Genomic DNA, 24,047 nt, shown 5'->3' on the forward strand with positions numbered 1-24,047 from the left:
TCATAGACACATTCTTGAGAAAAATACTTAGTTCACATCTTGTTAAAAAGCTCAACATTGAAGCCTTTTAATTTGTGGAAAAACAATTTTAGATTTTTGAGACTTAATACATGCTTTATAAAATAGTTTTCTACAATAATTTACAATGGTTCAGAGTAATTTCAATTAAATGTCAGTGTTGTCCTCTTTGGAATACTCTTCCACCAGCCGCTCATAGGATTGTCCATGGTCTGAGCCACATCTGGTGAATACAGAGGTTTCAGATTCTGAGTCCTCTTCCTTTCTGAAATCTGGCTCATCTGATTTGAAGCTAGGCATAAAGTCATTTTCATCCTCCCGGTTATTGTTTACAAAATTATCCTCATCAATGAAGGTTATGTTAGCATTAGGAAACATGTTGGTCTGGTGACCTTTGGAGTCCCAGGTGATCGGACCATTTCTGCAGCCTTCATATATAAGAGCTTGATGGCTCTCTCCTGCCTCCTTGTCCAACTGATTCCCAGACATTCCCATGCACTGCAAGTCAGTATCTCCTTCCTCTAGCTTCTCAGTCATGAGAAGACATTCCTCTTGGCTAAAAAGGTAGCCCTTGGATTTTGAGAGTGCTACAGCAACTCTATCACTGAAGCTATAATGGCGCTTCAGTCGAGGTGAGCCGTCTAGACTAACAATAGTATTTCCATTTATAGAGAGAGCATCGCTGCAGCTTTTTGAGCGCTTTGCGGCTGCGTTCTTTCTACTATTCATGGTGCTGACACACTGATTTTCTCCTTTGTCAGCACCTATTTGCTTAATTAAGTCATTGTAACCTTCCTTTTTCTTGGACAGGAAGCTGAAGATGTTGACATCATTGGGAGTTGGGGGAAGGTGTAGTGTCTTATGACTTTCCTTGAGCTGTAACTCATCCAGTGAAAGCCTACGCCTTTTACGGTGCTTCTTCAGAGCTTTGTGAGCCTCCACAACCATACGCACCTTCCAATTGAAAAACAAAGACAGCCATGCCAGACCAAGATAAATCCACACCTCAACAAAGTAGCGATAGAGAGTAGGATATTCAGCATTTGGGTCAACACCTAAAATAAAACAAAACAAATATTGAGAAAACTGTGTACAGGCATACACTAATAGTATCTCTGGGGGCCGCAAAAGTGCCTGGGCCCTTAAGCCGCCTTTTCACTGCACATGACATTTGGACACGACTGTCGGAATACGCCCCCCTTGTGGCAGTTGCACAGAATTGCACCATGGGAGAGAAGCTGTCCTGGCAGTGTCCGAAGTAAAGGAGTGCAAAAGCAAGAGTCTTTATTTTCTGTGTGTTCACCATGGTGGAATGAATGAATACTAGAAACAGTGGCGTAGCAGACGGGCCTGCAGGGCACGCACCGCGGGGGGGGGGGCCCGAGTGATTAGGGGGCCCCACGTCGTCGCGATTTTCAATAATTGCAAATCCGGTAACCGCAATAATCAAACTCTTGGGAACAACTGTGATCAGAACCAAAGTTCACAGGTCTGTGTTCTCTGAACTCCTCTCAAGCGGTGGACTACTTCATTCTGATTGCTTGCCGCCGAACCGCGTCATAGCTCATACCATTAAGCTGACTTGATTTTAACTCTCCTCGACGGCCACACAGGAGAAGATGCGCCGCGCTGTTTCTCACGCAGGTTCTCGTTAAAAATGATTGACTTCTGGCTACTTTGACGCTCTTGCCGCTTTTGGTTTGTGAAGGCTTCCCCGCGTTGTCGCTCCACCCCGCCCCCTTTCCCACTCCACAGTTTGTGATCCGATTCAACAAAATAACCAAATAAACTCCTATTTCTCATCTCGCACGCACGGACCTGCTTGGATAACACTGGAATACATCACATCCGGTCGGCCGGTCGCATACGGTCTAGTCGCAGAAGTTCAAATATTTCAACGGATCCACAACTCAATTCGGCTCAGATTTTTTTTCAGATGATCGGAACTCCAAGCAGCTCCCGAACTGCTCTCCATTGCAAATGAATGACTTCCGGTCTGTCGCTTGTCGTTTGTCTTGTGCAGTGGAAAGGAGGCTTTAGATTTGTCCTCTAACTCCCGACCTACCACCTTAGCAATAGTACTTTCATTTTTAAAAGAACTATAACGTCGAGCAAAACACAATTTCCTTTGGCTAAAACCTTTATTTGTAGGGGTTGCAGAATTAAACACCAGCACAACTAAGGTCAATAATTAAAAATTAAATAGTATATATTAAATTTTCTGATGTTTAGTTAACACTTTAGTTGCAACAGATGTCGGTTATTTTACACTTTAACAATAAAATTTAGTTTTGCAAAAATATATATTCATATTTTATTTTTTAAGGAAACTTGCCTTTTGCAATAAAACAGAAATTTAAAAAAATATTTATTTATGATTTATTTATTGCCAAATCAGCAAATTATGGCTATTTCATGGAAAATGGATATACAGGGTGGGCCATTTATATGGATACACCCTAATAAAATCGCTAGCTTTTTTAAATGTCTAATCATCTTGTTTAATCCCGCCCCTTTTCGCAGCGCCGTGTGACAGAATTTCTCAAGCTCAAACTCTTGTGTGACTGTGGCATTAAGCTGTGGTCACACTGGACTTTTCTCCCCATAGACTTCCATTCATACGCACGCGAATGCATCAGACCAGAAACGCAGGGTCATGCGTCAAGATTCGCAGGTAGTTGCATTGCAAAGTTCAAGCTTGGTGATCTTTGACCTGCGAAATCGCATCACTTGACTGCGTGAGACCAATCGAGGAAAAAAAACCTGACCTCTCTGGACAGAAATTTAAAACATGGAGGAATTGCTAGCTTTTTTAAATGTCTAATCATCTTGTTTAATCCCACCCCTTTTTGCAGCAACGTACAAGTGGTGCTCGCTGCAGAGCCATTTGAGGAGAGGTGAGCTCCAGAGAGGGGGAGCTTAAGCTTGAGCTCCACCTTTTTTGCACTTCTTCTACGAGTGATGTCACTGGGGGTAGGGTTAGGGGTGGGGTTGGAGTACGCATTAAAACAGCTTACAGGAGGAGGAGCGACAGCTCATGCTCCCCCTCTCTGGAGCTCACCTCTCCTCAGATGGCTCTGCAGCGAGCACCCTCTCGCAACGTATGACAGAATAGGGTATATGCCGAGCTTGTGCTGTGCCCATGCTGATACACTTCTGGTGACTTGTTATTGTGAACTTTTTTCCATTTTATACGCTTCCTTATACAGCATTGATGTTGTAATGTCATTAAAATACATTCGGTTAAATAAACTTTAGCATTTATTTGGTTTCTCAAGCGTAAAACAAGACAAAAAGCTGTTTACTCGCACGCGCCCGTCAGAATCAGCAGGCTAACGCAGAAGCTCCTTTGATTATACTGGGGTAAAATAAATGCTCATATTATAAAGATATGGCAGGGGAAACCTAATTTAATGCAGTGCTTATTGTACAATCTGAGACCCACTTTAAATCGGATATCACTCGGCTAGTGGAGATCGCTGATTTTTAAAGAAAACAGACCTTAAACGCACCGGATTTTGCATTGCCATTCGATTCGCCGGAAGCGCTTAACCCAAGTTACTGGCAAATTAAAAGTCCTATTAGCATGCTTCGGCATATACCCCATTTCGCACACACAAACTCTAGTGTGACCGTAGCTTTACTGGTGGAATGTGCAATCAATGAATATTGGCCACCAGGCTGGTCAAATTTAGCCATGAAACCTCCAACACTACATTGACCAGTGTTTCAGTTTCATTGTCCAACCCCGTATGTCATCTGCTTAATTGTAAATGTGATGCATGATGGCAAGCAGCTTAAATATTTTAAATACACCCACCTGCTACAAGATCACCAAAACCAATAGTTGTCAAAGTGACGAAAGAAAAATACAAGCCCTCGATATAGGTCCAGCCTTCCTGAGTCATGAAAACAAATGGAGGAATCACCAAATGGATCAGCACACCCCATAACAGAAAGACAGCTGTACAGGTGAGCTGCGTTTTCCGCTTTAACAAGAAAATAAAAGCAAATTAGTGAATTATAAACAATACTATTAAAAGATCTGCAAAATGCAATTTTAATCCTCACCAATGTTACTCCTTTCTTTGTAAGATACCATCCGAGGTGTTTAGCTCTTCCACCAAAAAACTTTCCAAGTTCACTGATCCAAGTGAAACACAGTGGCACTCCAAAGAGACCATAAAATATACAGAAAACCCTCCCTGAAGGAGTTTTTGGAGCAATATTTCCATAACCTGTAGAAATAAACAATTATTTTTCATGGAAACTGATTCACCTAACAGTAAGTCAGGCCATCTTTAAACCATGTTTATTGGTATGGTGCTTTTACAATGTAGGTTGAGTCAAAGCAGTTAACATAGATTAAGAAAAGAGAATAAAAAGCCAAAGAAATATTTCAGATTGTGGAATTTCCAGCAAATTAGGCATGGAGCAGAATTGTAATACAATGCTGGTGTAGTTTCAGAAAAATTAACCAAGTTATATACAGAAATTATAGTTTCGGTTTAGTTTAAAGAGCCCTAATTATGGGTTTTTGAAAATGACCTTTTATGTAGTGTGTAACAGCTCTAAGTGAAGTGAAATATCCAGCTAAGGCTTAAATCTGAAAGTGCACAGTGTTTAAAACTATTGATTCATTTGTAATAGTCGACCCATAGTGCTTCAAATGAATCATCTTAATAATGAGTCTTAAGCCGTTTCGGCCTGATGTCTATACGAAACTTAAGCATTGCTCAATTGTTGCCCGCACAAACCCGGGAAAATTAAAACCTGCGACCCCGCCCACAAACAGTAGCAAAGAAAAAGAGAAAGACAAACACTGTAGCAGGTCCTGGTTGAATCAAGTCGTAAAGACGCTGTGCTCAGCTGGATATTATTGGAAGTGTGAGGGGAAAGTTAGTGTTATTTTCACTACCCAAAGATGATGGTTGAAATTATGGGAGTTTTCAAAACGGGAGGGTGGTGGGAGATGGGTCTGAAATACGGGAAACTCCTGGGAAAAACAGGAATGTTGGAAGGTATGCTCACACAAACACTATGCATTCTGACTACTTCAATATTGTTGATAAGCCGTGGTGGGCATTTCACTCTGTCTCACGTTGAACGTTGTCGACCAATTAAGGTTATAATAGTTTTGGATTTTTCATTAGTTTTAGTTTCGATTTCGTTTTGACTTTTTGTTTTCAAATTCAGTTACTTTTAATTAGTTTAAGAGGCAGATTTACTAGTTTTTATTAGTTTCTTTATTTTGAAATGACTTAGTTTTAGTTTGGGTTTTATTAGCTTCAGTAGGTTTTATTTATTTATTTTTTTTCTAAATGAGGATATTTGTTAGGTGCAAGATTCAAAATCAAAAGGATAAATAATGTATAATAAAAACTCGGTTATACATTTTTTGAAACATGTATTCAGAGAACACATGAACACTTTCATCTACCGCAACCACCTAATCATCCTCATTCAAATACAACAGCCCACAGGATAGCCCGTGTACATGTGTGCAAGGCTGCTCTGAGGCTAGACACACAGTAGTGATAGGAAGTTCAGATTTTTAATGCGGTTGTTCGGACTCAATATTATGTAGTCAGCAATCGTTTCAAATGATTCAGTTCGATTTGGTGAACTAGTTCAACCAGTTCACTTCGAAGATCTGGTTAAAGGATTCGTTCGCGATCGCGATACAGGAATAAAACCCATTATTGGGCACAAATGTGTGCACAAAAATAATAGTTTAAAGTGTCTGTATTTAATGCGGTCACCGTGCTGCTGCTATGTCCACTCAATGTTTTTGTCGCAGGAGCAACAGCGAGGCTAACTGGAAGAGAACCTGCTCGATCTGGCCAATGGCAGCAGGATGACAGACTCTGAGGTGCCGTACGGGTCAAACACCTGCAGCGCGAATTATATTTACTTCTAAGCGGCTTACAGTAAGATTATATTTTAAATACATTCACAAATACAAAAACAAAGGAGGTTTTTGCTATATTTTTTATTTGTTTCAGTTAGTTTTGTATGTAAACAATACAGTTTCAGTTAGTTGTACTTTTTTAAAAAACTCCTTTTTATTTTTATTTCAGTTAACGACAATTATTTTACATTTTACTTTGTTTTTTCATTCGTTTTCGTTAACTATAATAACCTTGCGACCAATCGCAACAGACTGTCATCAGTCTAATCCTAAGGAGGGGTTTGGGAACAAATGAATTGCTGAACGATTCATTCGGGAGTCGTTGGGATAATTAGGTAAAAATAAATGCATATTATAAGACAATAAAACTGTTTTTTGACCTTGCATGCATATTAGCCTGTTGTTGGAGACTCTTAAAACCAAAATATGACACTTTTTAATGTATAATAGGGGCTCCTTAATTACTAAACTATTGCAGTTAAGCAGAATTGAACAACATCTTGTTACATGGGCAGCAAATATTTCTTGAAGTCTTGATTATTCTTCATGATTCTTACCTATAGTTGTGATCACTGTGGCTGCAAAGATGACAGCATTGGGCCAGTTCCAGTTGTTAAAGGTTTTGTCGCCTGTGATGGTGATGCCTTGTCCTGCAGCATCGGACACCACCTATTTTTAAAATTAATCAAATTGATAACATCAGCCACACACTTAAAGTTTGCATGATCTCTTACAATATCTCTTACATCGATTAATGCTCTAATGAAATGATTATTGAGTGAAATTAGTGATGTCCCGATACAACGTTTTAACTTCCGATACGATACCGATATTGCAGCCTTCAGTACTTACCCATACAAAATTCACCACAAATCAGGAGTACTTTACCAATTTTGTTGAGTGGAATGTACGAATGGCTAGATCAAACTCAGAACAAACCAAAACGACCAATTTATTAACTATTGATTGCATAAATGTAAACCTTTTACATAAGAATACATAAAAAAAGAATTGAAGATTAAATATGAAAAATATCTTAATTGAATAAACAAAAATATAATTTTTTAAGTCCAAAATAGTAATTAAGGCCGTACTCACACTAGGTACAGTTGCCTCGAACCGGGCCAAAGCACGCTTGTCCCCCCCTCCCATCTCCCCCGACGGCCCGCGCTCACACCACAAACAGGCTTCGGCACGCTTATGTCATCGCTGCTGCGCTGTTCAGTGAGAAGCACCCTCTCACTCAGCAGCACAGTGGAGATTTCTCTAGTTATATCGTTTCAGTCGTTTGATATGTCGTCAAATATTTCGCCAAACAGTCCTTAGGGATGCGGGGACACGCAGTCAGATATTTCGCCGAACAGATCCGCCACTTTTGGCGCTCATAAACAATCATAAAGCTCTCGTGCTGCAAGAATGAGGAGGTCTGCTGAAGGCGCGCAGCTGTCGTGCAGTGAGGGGTTTGCTTCTTTAATAAACTACGGCAGTTTGCGTTCACTGAACAGTAAGAATTATTAATAAATCCATATGAAACAGTGCCTTAAAAGTCACGTCTCGCTTTCAGTTTTGGGCTTTGGCGCGTTTTGCACTCACACACAAGCGTACCGCGCCAAAGCCCAAGTGAACCGGGCTCAGGCACACCTCTTCCAACCGGGCCAGGGCCGGCCAAGTGAACCGTGCTTGAGCCCGATTCAGCGCTCTCACACTTCTCAAACGATCCAGGAAACGGGCCTAAAAGTAGGCCCTAAAGGTCACTTCTGTTATTTAATTTTTTACTACCAGCAAATTGTAGAAACAGTTGAGAGCAGGAACATAAGAAAAAAAAATATTGCTAAAGTTAGAGTGTCCAAAGTTTCAATTTCTCACACACTGCCCGAAAGAATGAGACTGTTGCATTTACTATCCACAAAAAATAGTGCAAACAAAATAAATTTAACTCTAATACAGGGCAGAAAACAAATACCTAACTAAAAGAATAACTACATTTCCCACTCCATTTCCAGGGCTTGACGCTTATTTTTTTATTTTTGTTTCAGGAGTAGCATATGCGCTTCTAAGCTGAAAACTTTAGGAGCACATTAAACATTTTTAGAAGCGCAGTGAAAATGTAGAAAACAAATGTGTTTTGCGAGAAATAGAAACCATTTCTAAAATAGAAATTAAGGTGAATGTTGCCTTTTAACATGGAAAAGACTCCTTTTATTGTAAATAGTCAGGACACATTATGATAATCAAACATGTCACACAAGGAGGGTTCTGAGTGAAGGAGATTTGTATTTATTTTTTGGACTCCAATACCTAGTTTAACCACTGGGTGTCAATCTAACCTACTGCACCTTTAAACTAAAGTGGTTTTTAAAGAAAGAATCTGATACCAGAACTTTCCTTTTTATTATTATTTTTGTTAATACTTGGTAAAGATACCAAATGAATATAAAATGGGTTAGTTGCATGAATATACATGTTTAAAAAATAAATAGTTTAGCCAATGGGGTGTGGGGGGGTTGGCAAAAAGGTGTCCTGTTACACATTTGTACTTATACATGCCTTTCAGTAGGTTGTTACATGCAAGTAATTATGCCACTATTACACATGAAGCTACTATGTACCAATGTGTACATGCAGTATACTGTGTATATACTTTTTACAAATCTAGTAGTTACCATATAAGTTCATGGGTATAAAGGGCACTAAAATGGGATCTTCATTTTTAAACTTTAAAGTTTTCTCTTCTGTTTTGGAAAATAGCTTTTGGGTGCACAGTAGTAAACAGTTTTGCTCACTTTATCAGCTGGTGAATGCACTTCAGTTTATGCAATAAATTATATAATCCAGTCTCAGCAGTTGGGTAGAGTGTTATTGGTTTTACATAATATGTTATAAAAAATATGGCTATATTTTGCCTTTATGTGATTCTTTCATATCGAAGGCAAAAGAAGCAGATACATTGATCTTTAACCACTTAAACAGGTTATTTATCTGCAGTTTCTTCTGTTTACTTTTACAAAATAAGTATCACACCTGCACCACATTCTGGATTACAACAAAATGCATTCCTTGCCAACACCTTAATCAACAAGAACAACCTGTTCCACTTCAGCTGAACAACTTTACACATGGCACTTATTGCTTTCAAGACATTGCTTTCGGATTCATACAAAGATTACAATCCAAATGCTGTTAACCCTGAGCATAGATAGAAGTTAATAATTTAACAAAGAAGTACTGTTATGAAGAGTCACTGACTTAGACACTCCTAACATTGAGACGATAACAAGACAACTATTAACTTAAAATCTTAAAAGGAACACGCCACTTAAAAACAAAAAATGTAGGCTTATTTTACAAATATGTTTGTATGTTTATAGTTTATATAGAAAATGAGTCCCTCAGCTTAGTTTGCAGTGAGCATTATGCTTCTTTTTCAGTATATAGTTTGATTCCTAACATTAGATTATGTATTTGATTAATTCAGGGGTCACCAAACTTGTTCCTGGAGGGCCGGTGTCCTACAGATCTTAGCTCCAATCCTAATTAAACACACCTGAACAAGCTAAGCAAGGTCTAACTAGGTATACTTGAAGCATCCAGGCAGGTGTGTTGAAGCAAGTTGGAGCAAAACCCTGCAAGGACACCGGCGCTCCAGGACCGAGATTGATGACCCCTGGATTAATTAATCATTTATAAAGGACTATTACAACCTGTAATTCTCTGAATAGAAAAGGTTGGTTTCTTGGTTGCATACATCAAATAATACTATATCTGTTTAGTTATTTAATAAAGCATGGGTCTCAAACTCAGTTCCTGGAGTGCCGCAGCTCTGCACAGTTTTGCTCCAACCCTAATTAAACACAGCTGATCCAAATAATCAAGTTGTTCACAAGAGTCTCAACACCTTGATTCGTTGCATCAGCTGTGTTTGATTAGGATTGGAGCAAAACTGTGCAGAGCTGCGGCCCTACAGGGATTGAGTTTGAGACATATGTAATAGCGCATCTCTTGTGTCCCCTTTGGTTCTAAGAGGCTCTCTCAAGTGTTTTTTTTTATTTATTTTTTTTAATTCAAGCAATGCATAATAAAATATTTATAATATCAATTATAATTATAGTATCATTGTGGCTGGTCCGGGCATGGTTCGTCAGTAAAATTCCTTTATTATTAGGGCCAGAATTAGAATTTAGTTTTAGTGATAACCGCTAAGAAAAAATTACTATTCCATTACTCTTAGTACACAATGTACCTACAGAAGACTCTAGCTTTATTAAAAATAAGTTAAATTCAGTCAGTCAGTCTTTATTCATTTCCCGAAGGCAATTTGGTTGCAGTATACAAGCATGTCACACATAATACACACAAGCACATTATACAATACAAATTCTACCCTAAATTTAAAAACTTTACAGCTGAGGGGATGAATGAAAGTTTAAACCGATTTTTGTTTTACTAATAGGTGTTCTGTATCGAATACCAGAAGGGAGAAGATAACACTCGTGGTGCATAGGATGGCACTCATCTGACAGAATACTCTGAGCTTTACTTAAAACTTGACTATGGTATAACTGAGCCATGGGCATCTGTTTTCTCCCTGTTATTTTTCCTCCTAGGTTCAGTTTTCTCCAGACAACTCTTATTTTTCACACTTAGAGAATTGAATCAACAAAGCAAAGAAAAAGATAACAGTGACTGAATGTTTGAAATGTAAAATATGCACATGAGCGACTTGTCTATATTAAAAGATCTTAATTTCTGTAAACAATATGGTCGTTGTTGCCCCTTCTTACACAACATATTAGTATTAACAAAAAAGGACAATTTATTATCTAAAACAGTTCCCAAATACCTACACTGATCAACACTCTCAACTCCCACTCCATTAATACTAGTTAGCTTACCCTTAATCAGTCTCCTCTTACGATTAAAATCAATAGTCATCTCTTTAGTCTTAAGAATATTTACTTGTAAGAAATCCTCCTGACACCAGCTGGAAAAATCATTTTAAAGCAAAAAGCAAATTGTCTAATCCCATTCAAAGATTTATGCTAAGCTAAACTAGTGCCACCACCAGACCAGGGGCCTCATGTATCAACGCTGCGTACGCACAAAAACTTTGCGTACGCCAGGTTTCACGCTCAGAATCGCTCACATTTGGATTTACTAACAATGAACTGAACGTGGGAATGTGCGCAGCTTCACGGCAGCTTTCTGGCTGGCGTACGCACATTTTTTGTGCGTGTCTGTTTTATTTCCATTGGCGACTCCTAGAGGCAGTTGTGTTAAATTCCTCTCTACAAAGTGTCTGAGCCTTGCAATGGCAGCTGTATGAGACAGGTTCATCTAGCAGGTATATAAGGTTTCCATACCATACATTTAACCAGCTAAACATTAAAGCACAATTTGCAGCAGTCGCCTGTTTTCCCAATGTAATCTGAGCGATCTCCCGCACGCACATTGCTATAAAGACACTATCTGAAGATGAATTTGCATGCGGGAATCAGAAACATTTCCATTCAATAAATGTGCAAATAAAATATGATGCTTATTGATATGAACTTATTGATGATTCCTACTTGTCTTTCTCGTGATAAATAGTTGGCAAAATCTGATATGTAGCAGGGGAAAAAACAAGAAAGAGTTCATCAGATGCTGGATTCGAGCCGAGTTCATGCTCGAATGTATCAATTCATGATCACATGTGTCTTACGAGTAGCGCCACTGAGACTGTTGAGCATCCTGCAACATTTTACAGATATAAACCTCACTATTTCTTTTTTTTTATGCACTCAGTGCGATGTTCAGACCCAACTGTGTTAACCGCATCAGCTAAACTCTCCCCACTCTATTTTTTTCTTTTGTTGTTAATTCCGGAGAACAAACTTGCAAATAACAGCGCTTTTCTCCGGTCTACCTCCGAAAGCAGCACCTCCAATTCACATTCTGTTCAAAGTTTCTCTTTTTGCTTGATTTTGCCATTGCTTTTTCGTTGGGTTTTCCCATTAGCATAGTCATTAGCATATTCATACGGGGGAGGAGGCAGGGAGGAGTTTTGTGCTCGTGCATGTTGTGCTCAGTTTTACGTTCATTCAGATGTACAAAAGAATATGCGTGAGATTCGGCGTACGCAGTGTTTCATACATCTGATTTTTTTTCTGCGTACGCACATTTACAGCTTTGTGCGTACGCAATGTTTTAGTAAGATTTCCACGCAAGTCTTCGTACATGAGGCCCCAGGAAATCGGCTTATTGAGAAAAAAAAAATGGTTAAAATCTTTACAACTTAGCGTTAATAAAAAGGGAATTTTTTCTCATCCATCTTAAACATAGTACATGATTTTTAAGAAAGAGGGTTTTTTAAAGTAATTATTCAAACATTTATAATTACAATGAAATTCATTAGAGTACAAAGCTACCTGATTTACGTTCTTGTATGCATGTGCGTACGTATCCATTTAAGCCAATGAACAACTCTACAAACTTGTCTGGTACTTCATGTAAACCAGGGGTCACAGACACGGATCACGAGTTGCCCGCAGGCCTGTTCTAAAAAATGATGTCAGATGGTGTCACAGACAGCACGCACATTCCTCTGCCTTTAAGTTGATTTCCTGAGCCCTCACATGTGTCATTAGGTTTGACATATTACCCCCTTACATGTCAGAATCCTTGCATGTAAAAAATAGCCATACTTTAGACTGCTTAGTTTATGCAAATTTGATTAATCTGAATGAGGCGCTCACCAGGTACGCTGTACTGCACACATTGTGTGTGTGTGTGTGTGTTTCCTAGCAACAAGAACAAAAGCCTAAGGCTGACAGTGTCTGTATCCCTCAAAGTAGAGATCTGCGCGGGACTAAATTTTGAATCCCGCTCCCGCCCGCACTCGCCAGGTTTTAGCCGGAACCCGACCGCTCCCGCTTATATTAAGCACTTGATGTCCCGCTGCCCGACCCGCCCCCTTTTCTATCCACCGCGCTCGATCCCGCTAAAGAGCGGGGGGAGAACAAAACCGAAAATCACCCAGTTATACTGTCCAGACAGCCTATAACAAGCTGTACACACACACGCACAGCACCAAGCACACACACACAGACAAAGCTTTCTCTCTATTCGCGCGCGCGCGCCCTCTAACACACACTCATAAGCACCAAGCACAAACACAGGCAAAGCTCTATCTCTCATTCGCGCGCACGCACGCACGCGCACACACACACACACACACACACACACACACACACACACACACACACACACACACACACACACACACACACACACACACACACACACCTCTCATTCGCGCGTGCGCATACATACACACACACACTGCAACAAACAAGCTAAACACAGCATCGCGCTATTTCATTTACACACATACATACGCGTGCTCACTCGGGAGTCGGGAGCGATATTGCTAGACAGCCCGCTCCCGTCCCAAATTAAACCCGTTACCGACCGTTCCCGTGATTTATTCGGAAATTTATACCCGCGCCGTAGAAATCTGGTCGGGTCCCGCGGCGCCCGCGGGACAGCCGCGGGAATGCAGACCTCTACCTCAAAGCTACACACCGGTTAGGGTTTCGGTACAGAACCCTAGTTATGAGAGATTGTTCTTAAGCCTGTGCTGCATCTCAAATGACAGACTATGCACTCATGCGCTATGTACTTGTGCACTTAAACACTCATGTATGTCGTCCGAAATAGCACACTACTTTTTTTTTTACTAAGCGGAAATTCAAACCGTTTCCCTGATGACGTTTGACGGTCGCCAAATCAGTGAAATAAATAGACAAACTATCAAATAATACCTGCCGTGAGCATAGCCACATTCACCATCGGGAGGCACTATAATCACTCTCATAGGAGAATTTGCTTTCACCATCCAAAATAAATAAAGTTATCCAACATGTGCACCTGATAGCTCCGCCCCTTCTGCTACGTGAGCAAAGCTGCGGTCGTTGAGTGCGTGAAGTGTCCATCATCACATTTTACTGGCTGAATGAGTGCATCATCCAGGTATTTAAAGTGCACTTATTATTTTTAGAGTTTTCAGTATGAACGCACTACTTACACTATTTATACTACAAAATGGTGTGAATTAGTGCATAAGTATGCGATTGGGGACACAGCTCTGGTTTATACTTTACGCATCTGCATGTTTGGTTGAGTGCACGCGGCAAATGTGACATCATTGCAGAGTTTCCGGAGGTTCGCTTTGGGTGCGCACGACATGATTTCGACCGGCGGAGCGCATGGTTTTTTTGAGACTCGAGCGAACAGTTTGAATATGAATCACCTTGAGGAGATTTTGTCTGAAACAGTATTACTGTGCAGACACCTTTATGATCTGTGATCATAGAGATTACCAAATGATTGGTTTCTTCTTGGTTTGCAACAGCCATGGGAAAGAAGGAAAGTTTTTGTTAAAAGGTTAGGAAAGAACCTGAGGGATAAGTTTGTTAAAGCCAAAAGAGGCCATGGCAAAAGTGGAGACTCAGGTACACAATTACAGAAATAGGTTTTTCCACCATTCATGGGTTTAACACTGATGGGTAACACTTTACAATAAGGTTCATTAGTTAATGCATTTACTAACATGAACTAAACATGAACAACACATGTACAGCATTTATTAATCATAATTGAACATTTACTAATGCATTATTAACATCCAAGTCCATGCTTGTAAACATTAGTTATTGCACCGTGAGTTAGCTAACAATAAACTACTGTATTTTCATTAACTCACGTTAACTAACATGAACAAATACTGTAGTAAATGTATTGTTCGTTGTTTGTTCATGTTAGTAAATGCATTAATTAACATTAACTAATGAACCTTATTGTAAAGTGTGACCTACTGATGTATACGTTTAATAGGGGTGTAACGATACACTGAGCTCACGATACAATGTGTATCATGATATAATGTTCACGGTTCGATATGCATCACGATATTTAGAGTAAAAATTGAAAATTAAACTGAAATGCAAATTTTATTAAAAAAATTTAATTACCAGGTAAACTATTTTTTATGTATTTCTTTTGTTTCTGAACCTTCTTTAAGAAAATAAATTAAACAGGCCTGTCTCTGGAAAATATAACGATTAAAAAACTTCTTATATATTATTATTGAAATGACAGAGACAAAATTAAGGAACAATTTAAGTACAAGTGCAAAAAAATAGCTTTCTATTCAATTGAATTTAACATTAAGAGCTTAAGGCTTTGCTTGGTCACTTGCGTTTTTTGTGTGTGCAAAAAAAAAAAAGAAATCCACATTTCCAGGTAATCAGCAGTTCTATAAGATAATCCTGAACTTATGTGTATCTGTCTGAGAGGTTTTTATGGATGGCTGTCTTCATGTTGGGCATGATGAGTGACAGGGTGGCTGTCTTTTTATTACACAGGACAGTCGTGGCTCTTTTCAGCAGTTTAGGCAGGTTTACTATTTCTTCGGCGTCGCTGATGTCGGCGCTATTAAGTGTATCATGTTGACATGCATTTTTGTGTACCTCTTTACTCAAAAGAGTTCATGTTCGTCGTAATCATAACTCTAAAATGCGATATGATTATTTAAATAATGTGTACGTTTTCGGTTTCATTTCCACTGCTAAGGGCTGTTCATACTTCCCACGCGGCTCTTAAACGATCACTCTGTTCCACAAACTGAATGTTGTTTATTACTTAATTACCTGTTAGTCACAACCTGCCGGTTCTGTTCACTGAAGCAGATGCGCGCACGTCTATTATAGTCCGCCCTCTGTAGTAACAGCTCACGGTCAGCTCACGTCATGTGTGATTTTGCGGCCGCCAATACATCATTATATGAAGACAGAATTATATTTTAGGGTGATTAGTACCTTATAAATACAGTATGTGACTCTTCCAACACCATTAGGAGGTATCCATGTCACTGTGCAAAGTATGTAAATCACTGTGAAGACTATAAAACTTCCGCTATGTTTGACCCAGTATGAGTGTCAAAAAGCGGACGAGTCTAAAGCAATGACTGGACAACCGAAATGTTGCCAGACGTCTGATTTTGAGAGGATGGGCCATCCTCTATTTCAACTCCACTCATCTTGGTCTGCTAACATTACTGCTGCTGCAATCTGAACTCACGTGCGACAGCAGGTGAAACGTAGCTCACGTGCAAACAGCTCAACTAATAAGAGAAAACGGACGTCATATCCTAATCAAAACGTCATAACGCCACGATGCATATTGTGACATTTTTGCATCGCAATAAATCGTACCACGATAAATCGTTACACCCCTAACGCTTAATTCTGAATTTTAAACAATTTAATAGTAGCAAAACTATAATTAAGGAACGAATCATTTCTTTGATAACTAGAAAGGAATATTTGAACCTATGGGTTTACAATATACTCATGCCTGTTTTTCTAGCCTTTATTGTTGATAATGGTCAGGAATATTAGCATAAGTAGAGGACAGAAACTAGCCAGACAATAATGTGTGAATTGTGGAGTGGGCTAAATCTATTTAAACATCTGTATTGATTAGTAAGTGTACTTTTTTTTTTTTTTTTTGCTTTTATTCTTGCCATAATAAAATATATATATTTGTAGAGTAACCCATGTTCTCCTGTTATTAACTTTAACAGATAAAACTGTCCGAAATATGAACAAAAGCAAGTGGTGCATCAAAGGTTATGTTAAAAAACTTAGATGGTTATAAAAATCCTTATAGTCATTAAAATCATTTATAAAAACAATCAAATAATTGATTTAAAAATCTAGAATAAAAATTTGCAAATGAGCAAATTTGTTATTTGAGAACTGTGTATCAAACCGGTAGCCCTTCAAATTAATTGATTCCCAAAAAGTAGCTCTCAGTTTCAAAAAGGTTGGTGAGCCCTAATATAAACTATGTGGCTTACTTTATATTAACTGTTTTATGGCTGAATGATATCGGAAAAAAAACTGGCCATATGAATATAATTTCACAAAAGATGACCTAAATAACTCTACTTATAAAGAATTCATACATCAGCATAAAAAATAATAAACAATTTGCAAGCATAGATGACTAAAATAGAAAAATGATTTAAAAATTAACTATTTGGTGGTTTCTGTGGAGCAAAGAACATAAATTCAACATTAATCAAAAAACATTGAATTGTCTTCATTGTATAAATAATTAGAGGCAATTTAATCATTGATAAATTGAATTTCTAGGTTTGCAATAACTTAATATCTTAGTCACAGTTCCTTAAAACACACCCAAATTACAATCTTTTACACTACTATAGGGTTAAAATTTGTCCTGCGATGTGACTATTGCAGATCCGCACGTTGCGATATCGATGCTAAAATGATATACTGTGCAGCCCTCAACTGTTTGTTATGAGTAGGCTGTAACAATATTGCCCTGGGGTTGCAGGTGTATTAAAGGTGTAGTTGTATTAAATGTGCCAGACAATTTCCTGAGCTGACTGGCACGCTAAAATGTCACATTAGACTAGGCGTCACCAAACTTGTTCCTGAAGAGTAAACCTTCCTGCAGAGTTTAGCTCCAACCCTGACCAAACACACCTGTTCGTAATTATAAAGCCCTGCCTCATGTCCTAAATAATTGGTTCAGGTGAGTTTGATCAGGGTTGGAGCTGAACTCTCTAGGAAGGTAAATCTATGGGTGAGCCCCACATAATCCCTCATGCTTTGAAAATAAAGACAACAAAGAAATGAAAAATAAATGTGACCACATTTGTATTAATAACTCAAATATTACTTTGGTGGAAAGGGGCAGGAGAAACAACTTGTTCATAATTGAGGTAAAGTTGGTTTTATATTCACAAATTTGGAGTTTCTCCTTAATAATATAATTTCAGAAAAGTATTCTTTGCAAATGATACATACTGAAATCATATTAGCAACAAATGACTATTGAAGTACAACATTGTTCACAGTCAAATAAACAGTGCTAATGTTGTTCTTAAGTCATACTTACATTTGATTTCAGAGCGAATATTCAAAGTAGCATGGTAAACCATATACAGTAGGGATCATGTGACAAGTTGCCACTGAATGAATGTGCAAATATAAACCCAACTTTACCTCAATTTGTTTAATGTACATGCTATTTTCGTTATTTTTTCCCCCATTTCTAAATAGAAGCAACTGAATTACGCAAAAGAATTCATACAATTCACTAGATAATCATAAGAATAAACACATATACTCTTTACTGCCCCATCTTACTAGTAATATCATAATCCCAAAACATCAATATGACAAAAATCGTTGATGTTTTGTTCGCTAAATAGTCACTTAACATGAACAATAATGTATTGAGGTAAATATTGACCTATATTTGCACATCTATTCATTCATTTATTTAATGGCATGTATGCTTGGCCTGAATTAGCATGCAAGTACTACTACAAAACAACACTAGCACCATTTAATTCACTGTGATCAATGTTGTACTTTGATAGTCATTGGCTACTAATATGATTTCCCCATTGAGAATTAGCAAATAATGCTTCTCTGAAATTATATTATTAAGCAGAATGTCTGAATGTGTGAATATAAAACCAACTTTACCTCTATAGTTGTTTAGATAGTATACATGTTATTTATTTTTCCTCATTTCTAAATACAAGCAACTGAATCATACTATATAGTTCATACAATTCACCATATAATCATAAGCATGTAGCAAACCCTTTACTGCCCAATTTCACTAGTAATTACCCTAATCACACACCCTAATATCACTAAAGTAATTTGTTGTGTTCCCTAAATAGTCACTTAACATGAATAATAATGTTTCAATGTTTATCAAACTGTCATGAATTAATAATTGTCTCAACTTATGTTTTAACACCACTACAACGCAAGATAGTTGGAGTGCAAACATTTTTGAATAGTTTATCTACCCATTAATGAATAACATAAATGTAACGTCCTAAAATCGCAGGTGCGAATAGAGTGGCAAGGCAGTGGTGCAGTTGGTAGTGCTGTCGCCTCACAGCAAGAAGGTCGCTGGTTCGAACCTCGGCTCAGTTGGCGTTTCTGTGTGGAGTTTGCATGTTCTCCCTGCCTTCGCGTGGGTTTCCTCCGGGTACTCCGGTTTCCCTTACAGTCCAAAGACATGCGGTACAGGTGAATTGGGTAGGCTAAATTGTCCGTAGTGTATGAATGAGTGTGTGGATGTTTCCCAGAGATGGATTGCGGCTGGAAGGGCATCTGCTGCGTAAAAACTTGCTGGATAAGTTGGCGGTTCATTCCGCAGTGGCGACCCCGGATTAATAAAAGGACTAAGCCGACAAGAAAATGAATGAATGAAAGTGCGAGTAGAGCAAAATTGAGGGAAAGTTGGTTTTATATTCACAAATTCAGAGTTTCTCCTTAATAATATAATTTCAGAAAAGTATTCTTTGCAAATGATACATACTGAAATCATATTAGCAACAAATGACTATCAAAGTACAACATTGTTCACAGTCAAATAAACAGTGCTAATGTTGTTCTCAAGTCATACTTGCATGTTAAATCCGATCGAATTTTCAAAGTAACAGTAAACAATAGAGACTACTAAATGAATGAATGTGAGAATATAAAACCGACATTACCTCTATTGTCGCAAATTGTCACTGAATGAATGTACGAATATAAACCCAACTTTACAGTAATTTGTTTATGGGTAATTCTTTAACTACCGCCACTTTTATGTCCTTAGATCAGGGGTCACCAACCTTTTGGAAACTGAGAGCTACTTCTTGGGTACCGATTAGTGTGAAGGGCTACCAGTTATTAAATAACACACTTTTCTTAATTGATTTTTAATTTTATGTTATTATTAATAATTAATAATAATATTCATCTATGAGAAGACATTGATCATGTTAATGATTTCTCACAGTAGTTGTCAATAATGATTTAACAAGTTAGATAAATATCAATATGCAACACTTCATTTGTCTGAAATTGTTTTTAAAGTTTTTTTAAATTTATAACTTCAAATGTACACCAATGCAAGTGTGATTTAAAACGAATACCTATAAAAATATTAGATGCAGCTTACTCATATGTGCTATTTTTAGAACAGGCCAGCGGGCAACTAATGTGAACCTAGCGGGCTACCTGGTGCCCATGGGCACCATGTTGGTGACCCCTGGCTTAGATATATATTTTTGGATATATGATAATTTTGTTCAAATTCCTCTTTCTTTTTCAAACTAACAATAAGACCTACTTTAAAAATAAACGTATTAGCTTTCTATTATATTTTTTTCATATTCAACCTCCATTTAGGTGTCAAAATCACTGTTTTCACCTTGATTTTTAAACTTCAACAATGAAAATAACATTTTAAAAGATTATTTATCTGGTATCTATTAATGTGTCCTAATTAAGCACTAGTGAAATCATTTAAATATTTTATAGTTATTAATGTGACACTATTATCACTATTATTATTCATACAAAATATAGCTGTCGCACAATATCAGTATCATTTCCAGCACAACACTGTAATGTCGCTTTAAAAAGTTTGTTTTGAGATTATTTTGGTTGTTTCTATGAAAATGAATAGTACCATTTGAGAACATGTTCAAGATGGAGGAAATTTAAATTATCATCAAAAACACGAAGAAAAATCAAGGTAAATATTGCTTGATATGCTAAATACGCTTATTTTATGTCATTTCTATGTTTTACCTTCAAAAATGTTTTTAAGAACCAAACAAAATTAAGGTAAATAAGAGTGTTTTGTCCACATGAAAGGCTAGTATCAATTCAAAGATAATTGGTGAAGCTTTTTTTCTTTTTCAAAATAAACTGTTGAAATGTCATTTCCCCCATTGTCATTTCTGCCTTTTCACTACTTTCATTTCCATCACCACACACATTTAAGAAGTTCTCATCACACATTAAAAGTGTATGCACAATGTATAAGTTGATGCTCTATTTAATGTACAAATACAGTTTATTTATTTTCCAATAAGCTCTTAACCACATTAATATTAAATTTTAGAGTGTGACAGGTGTACAATTCAGCATACAACTCGATTATTTCGTTGACAAATGTATAAATATTGTATATATTGTAGAAAGATTAGTTAAACTAGATACAAAAATGATCTTAGACAAAGTTTGACTGCCATAATTAGTTTCATTTAGAAATAAAAGCTACAGTAAATATTGAGATTTGTTCAGTTCACGATGGAATTTTTTTTTCTCTTTTTATGCAAGTTTGTCCTCTTACAGATCTTAAAACTAGACAAATTGTTTAAACTTAAGAGGCTGTGTTGCGTTCATTTTGAACAAGTTCATTTTTAACTTCACAAGTGCCTGTAGTTGAAGAATGGCGCTAAGTAGCCTACATTTTATTTTCGTTATCGTTTTTCTTTATTTTTCACATTTCTAAATACTGGAATCATACTAATTCAGACAATTCACAAAAGAATAAACATTTGGCAAACTCTTTACTGCCCCATTTTACTAGTACATTCATAATCCCAAACATTAATTTTTAAAAATCGTTGCTGTTTTGTTCCCTAAATAGTCCCTTACTATGATAACTGCCTCAACTTTTATGCTTTAACACCACTACAAAGCAAGAGAAGATAGTTAGAGTGCGAATATTTTGAATAGTTGATCTGCCCATTAATGAATAACAGCTAACTTCTCTAAAAGAGCAGGTGCGAGTAGAGCAAAGAACGCACACACAGTCCAAGAAGGATATCATTCCAGCTGACTCATAAAAAAATCTTCCTCCACTTCCTCCTACAGGCTACTTGAATCTCCAAAGGCTATAATGACATATAGGACTGTCAACAGAAGAACGAGTTTCAACAATTAATTTTGTTTAACTGATGCCTTTAACTGGACTTCATTCCTACCTCTAGAATGTAGTCCAGGTCAGCCTTGGTAAGGCAGGGGTATTGTTTCAATATGCTCTCCTTGTCTGCTCTATATTTCCTCACGGCGATCTCCCAGTTCGGTTCTTCGATGACTTGGAATATTGCTGCCCCAATCGACAGGTAGAAAATGATAGCAGAAGTCAGAAGAGGTCCCTTGTCCACCATAATGAACACGAGCGATGTGGAGCGACTCTTAAAAACAAATTAAGAGCGCGCACATTTTCAGTCATTAATTCGGGCAAGCTCCAACTCGTCCTTACATATTCCTGAATGAAAATACGGTTCACTCTTTACATAAACGCGACAGTGCAATACAAATAATTGTAAACAGTGTGAAACTGTGCATTCAGCAAATGAAACGCTTTTTTATTTGTTTGCCGTCCACGTGCGCCTCTCGCAGTGATAACGCTGCGCTCTGATGAAACTTGTCTCATCTGTTGTTCAACAAACCACGAGAAAAGGAAGTTGGCCAAGATCCACCCACTAAAGACACCCCTCTCCTTCAGTCTTTCATTTCAACTTTTTGCTTCGTTTCAATTTCACATTCTTCTTATGGCATTCATCCCAACATTTCACATAGATAGATAGATAGATAGATAGATAGATAGATAGATAGATAGATAGATAGATAGATAGATAGATAGATAGATAGATAGATAGATAGATAGATAGATAGATAGATAGATAGATAGATAGATAGATAGATAGATAGATAGATAGATAGATAGATAGATAGATAGATAGATAGATAGATAGATAGATAGATAGATAGATAGATAGAATTATTAGCCCCCCTTTGATTTTTTTTCTTTTTTAATATTTCCCAAATGATGTTTAACAGAGCAAGGAAATGTTCACAGTATGTCTGATAATATTTTTTTTCTTCTGGAGAAAGTCTTATTTTATTTTGGTTGGAATAAATGTATTTATAAATAATTTAAAAAAACATTTTAAAATCCAAATTATTATTCCTTTTAAGCTATATATTTTTTATAGTCTACAGAACAAACCATTTTATACAATAACTTGCCTATAATTACCTTACCTGCCTAGTTAACTTAATTAACCTAGTTTAGCCTTTAAATGTCACTTTAAGCTGTATAGAAGTGTCTTGAAAATTATCTAGTCAAATTCTATTTACTGTCAATGTGGCAAAGATCAAATAAATCAGTTATTAGAAATGAGTTATTAAAAATAATATGTTTAGAAATGTGTTGAAAAAATCTCTCTGTTAAACAAAAATGTGGGGAAAAATAAGTGGGGCTAATAATTCAGAAGGGCTAATGATTCCAACACAATCTCACGGCAATTTGTAGATGATAGATGGACAGACAGACAGACAGACAGACAGACAGACAGACAGACAGACAGACAGACAGACAGACAGACAGACAGACAGATAGATAGATAGATAGATAGATAGATAGATAGATAGATAGATAAAATTATTAGCCCCCCTTTGATTTTTTTTTTCTTTTTTGATATTTCCCAAATTATGTTTAAAAGAGCAAGGACATGTTCACAGTATTTAAGCTTATTTAAGCATTATTAAGCTTCGGTGGTTGAAGTTGTGCCAAATTCTTCACTAAAGTATACTTGACTTAAACCAGCCATTTCAGTCAACTTTAAAAATTATTTTGCACAACTATAACCACTGAAGCTTAACAAACTCAAAATTTCATTGCAGCCAGTTGCTTTAAAATTTTAAGTCAACTAAACTTCTTATTTTTTACAGTGTAGATAGATAGATAGATAGATAGATAGATAGATAGATAGATAGATAGATAGATAGATAGATAGATAGATAGATAGATAGATAGATAGATAGATAGATAGATAGATAGAAATACAACAATAGTGTTATAACATAGTAATATAGAAAATACCATACACATAATTATCTCGTAGTTTATTCTATATATTTCAGCAGTATGCTGTTGCATCCATTTACAGTGTACTATACTATATACAATATTTTTTCATATGGGTCTAGCAGACATAAGTCAATCCATGAAACTAGTACAATCTACCTCCTTTAATTGTATTTTATGTATTGGGTCACCAAAATCTGTTTTAAAAGCTTTCTGTATTAATTGAAATGACTCTGTCAATAAGGCTTAAAAAGATGCAATACATTTATTTTTTTATTAAAAGTTGCATTGACACAATCCATGAAACCAGTACAATCTACCTCCTTTAATTGTATTTTATGTATTGGGTCACCAAATC

General features: G+C 37.1%; 1 protein-coding gene and 1 long non-coding RNA gene across 2 annotated transcripts in view; one reads left to right on the forward strand and one right to left on the reverse strand.

The window, feature by feature from the left end:
- The window catches only part of LOC141378404 (uncharacterized), a 154,777-nt gene that overhangs the window by 114,722 nt on the left and 16,008 nt on the right, over positions 1 to 24,047 (forward strand). The window lies entirely within an intron of this gene.
- Positions 40 to 22,264, reverse strand: kcnk5a (potassium channel, subfamily K, member 5a). The gene is made up of 5 exons (NM_001037401.2): positions 21,798 to 22,264; positions 6,487 to 6,598; positions 4,090 to 4,256; positions 3,839 to 4,007; positions 40 to 1,073 (listed from the first exon to the last, which is right to left on the reverse strand). The coding sequence occupies exons 1-5, from the start codon at positions 21,981 to 21,983 to the stop codon at positions 166 to 168; spliced, it is 1,542 nt and encodes a 513-aa protein (NP_001032478.2). The 5' UTR covers positions 21,984 to 22,264; the 3' UTR covers positions 40 to 165.

This window comes from Danio rerio, chromosome 17, assembly GCF_049306965.1.
Source record: "Danio rerio strain Tuebingen ecotype United States chromosome 17, GRCz12tu, whole genome shotgun sequence".
Taxonomy (NCBI): Eukaryota; Metazoa; Chordata; class Actinopteri; order Cypriniformes; family Danionidae; genus Danio; species Danio rerio.

Excerpts from the sequence above, each read along its gene's own strand:
- kcnk5a (NM_001037401.2), bottom strand. The coding sequence starts at position 21,983 with ATGGTGGACAAGGGACCTCTTCTGACTTCTGCTATCATTTTCTACCTG. Across the intron at positions 6,599-21,797 it reads ACCTGGACTACATTCTAGAG|GTGGTGTCCGATGCTGCAGG; the intron begins GTAGGAATGAAG and ends TTTTAAAAATAG. Across the intron at positions 1,074-3,838 it reads TTTTGGTGATCTTGTAGCAG|GTGTTGACCCAAATGCTGAA; the intron begins GTGGGTGTATTT and ends GTTTTATTTTAG.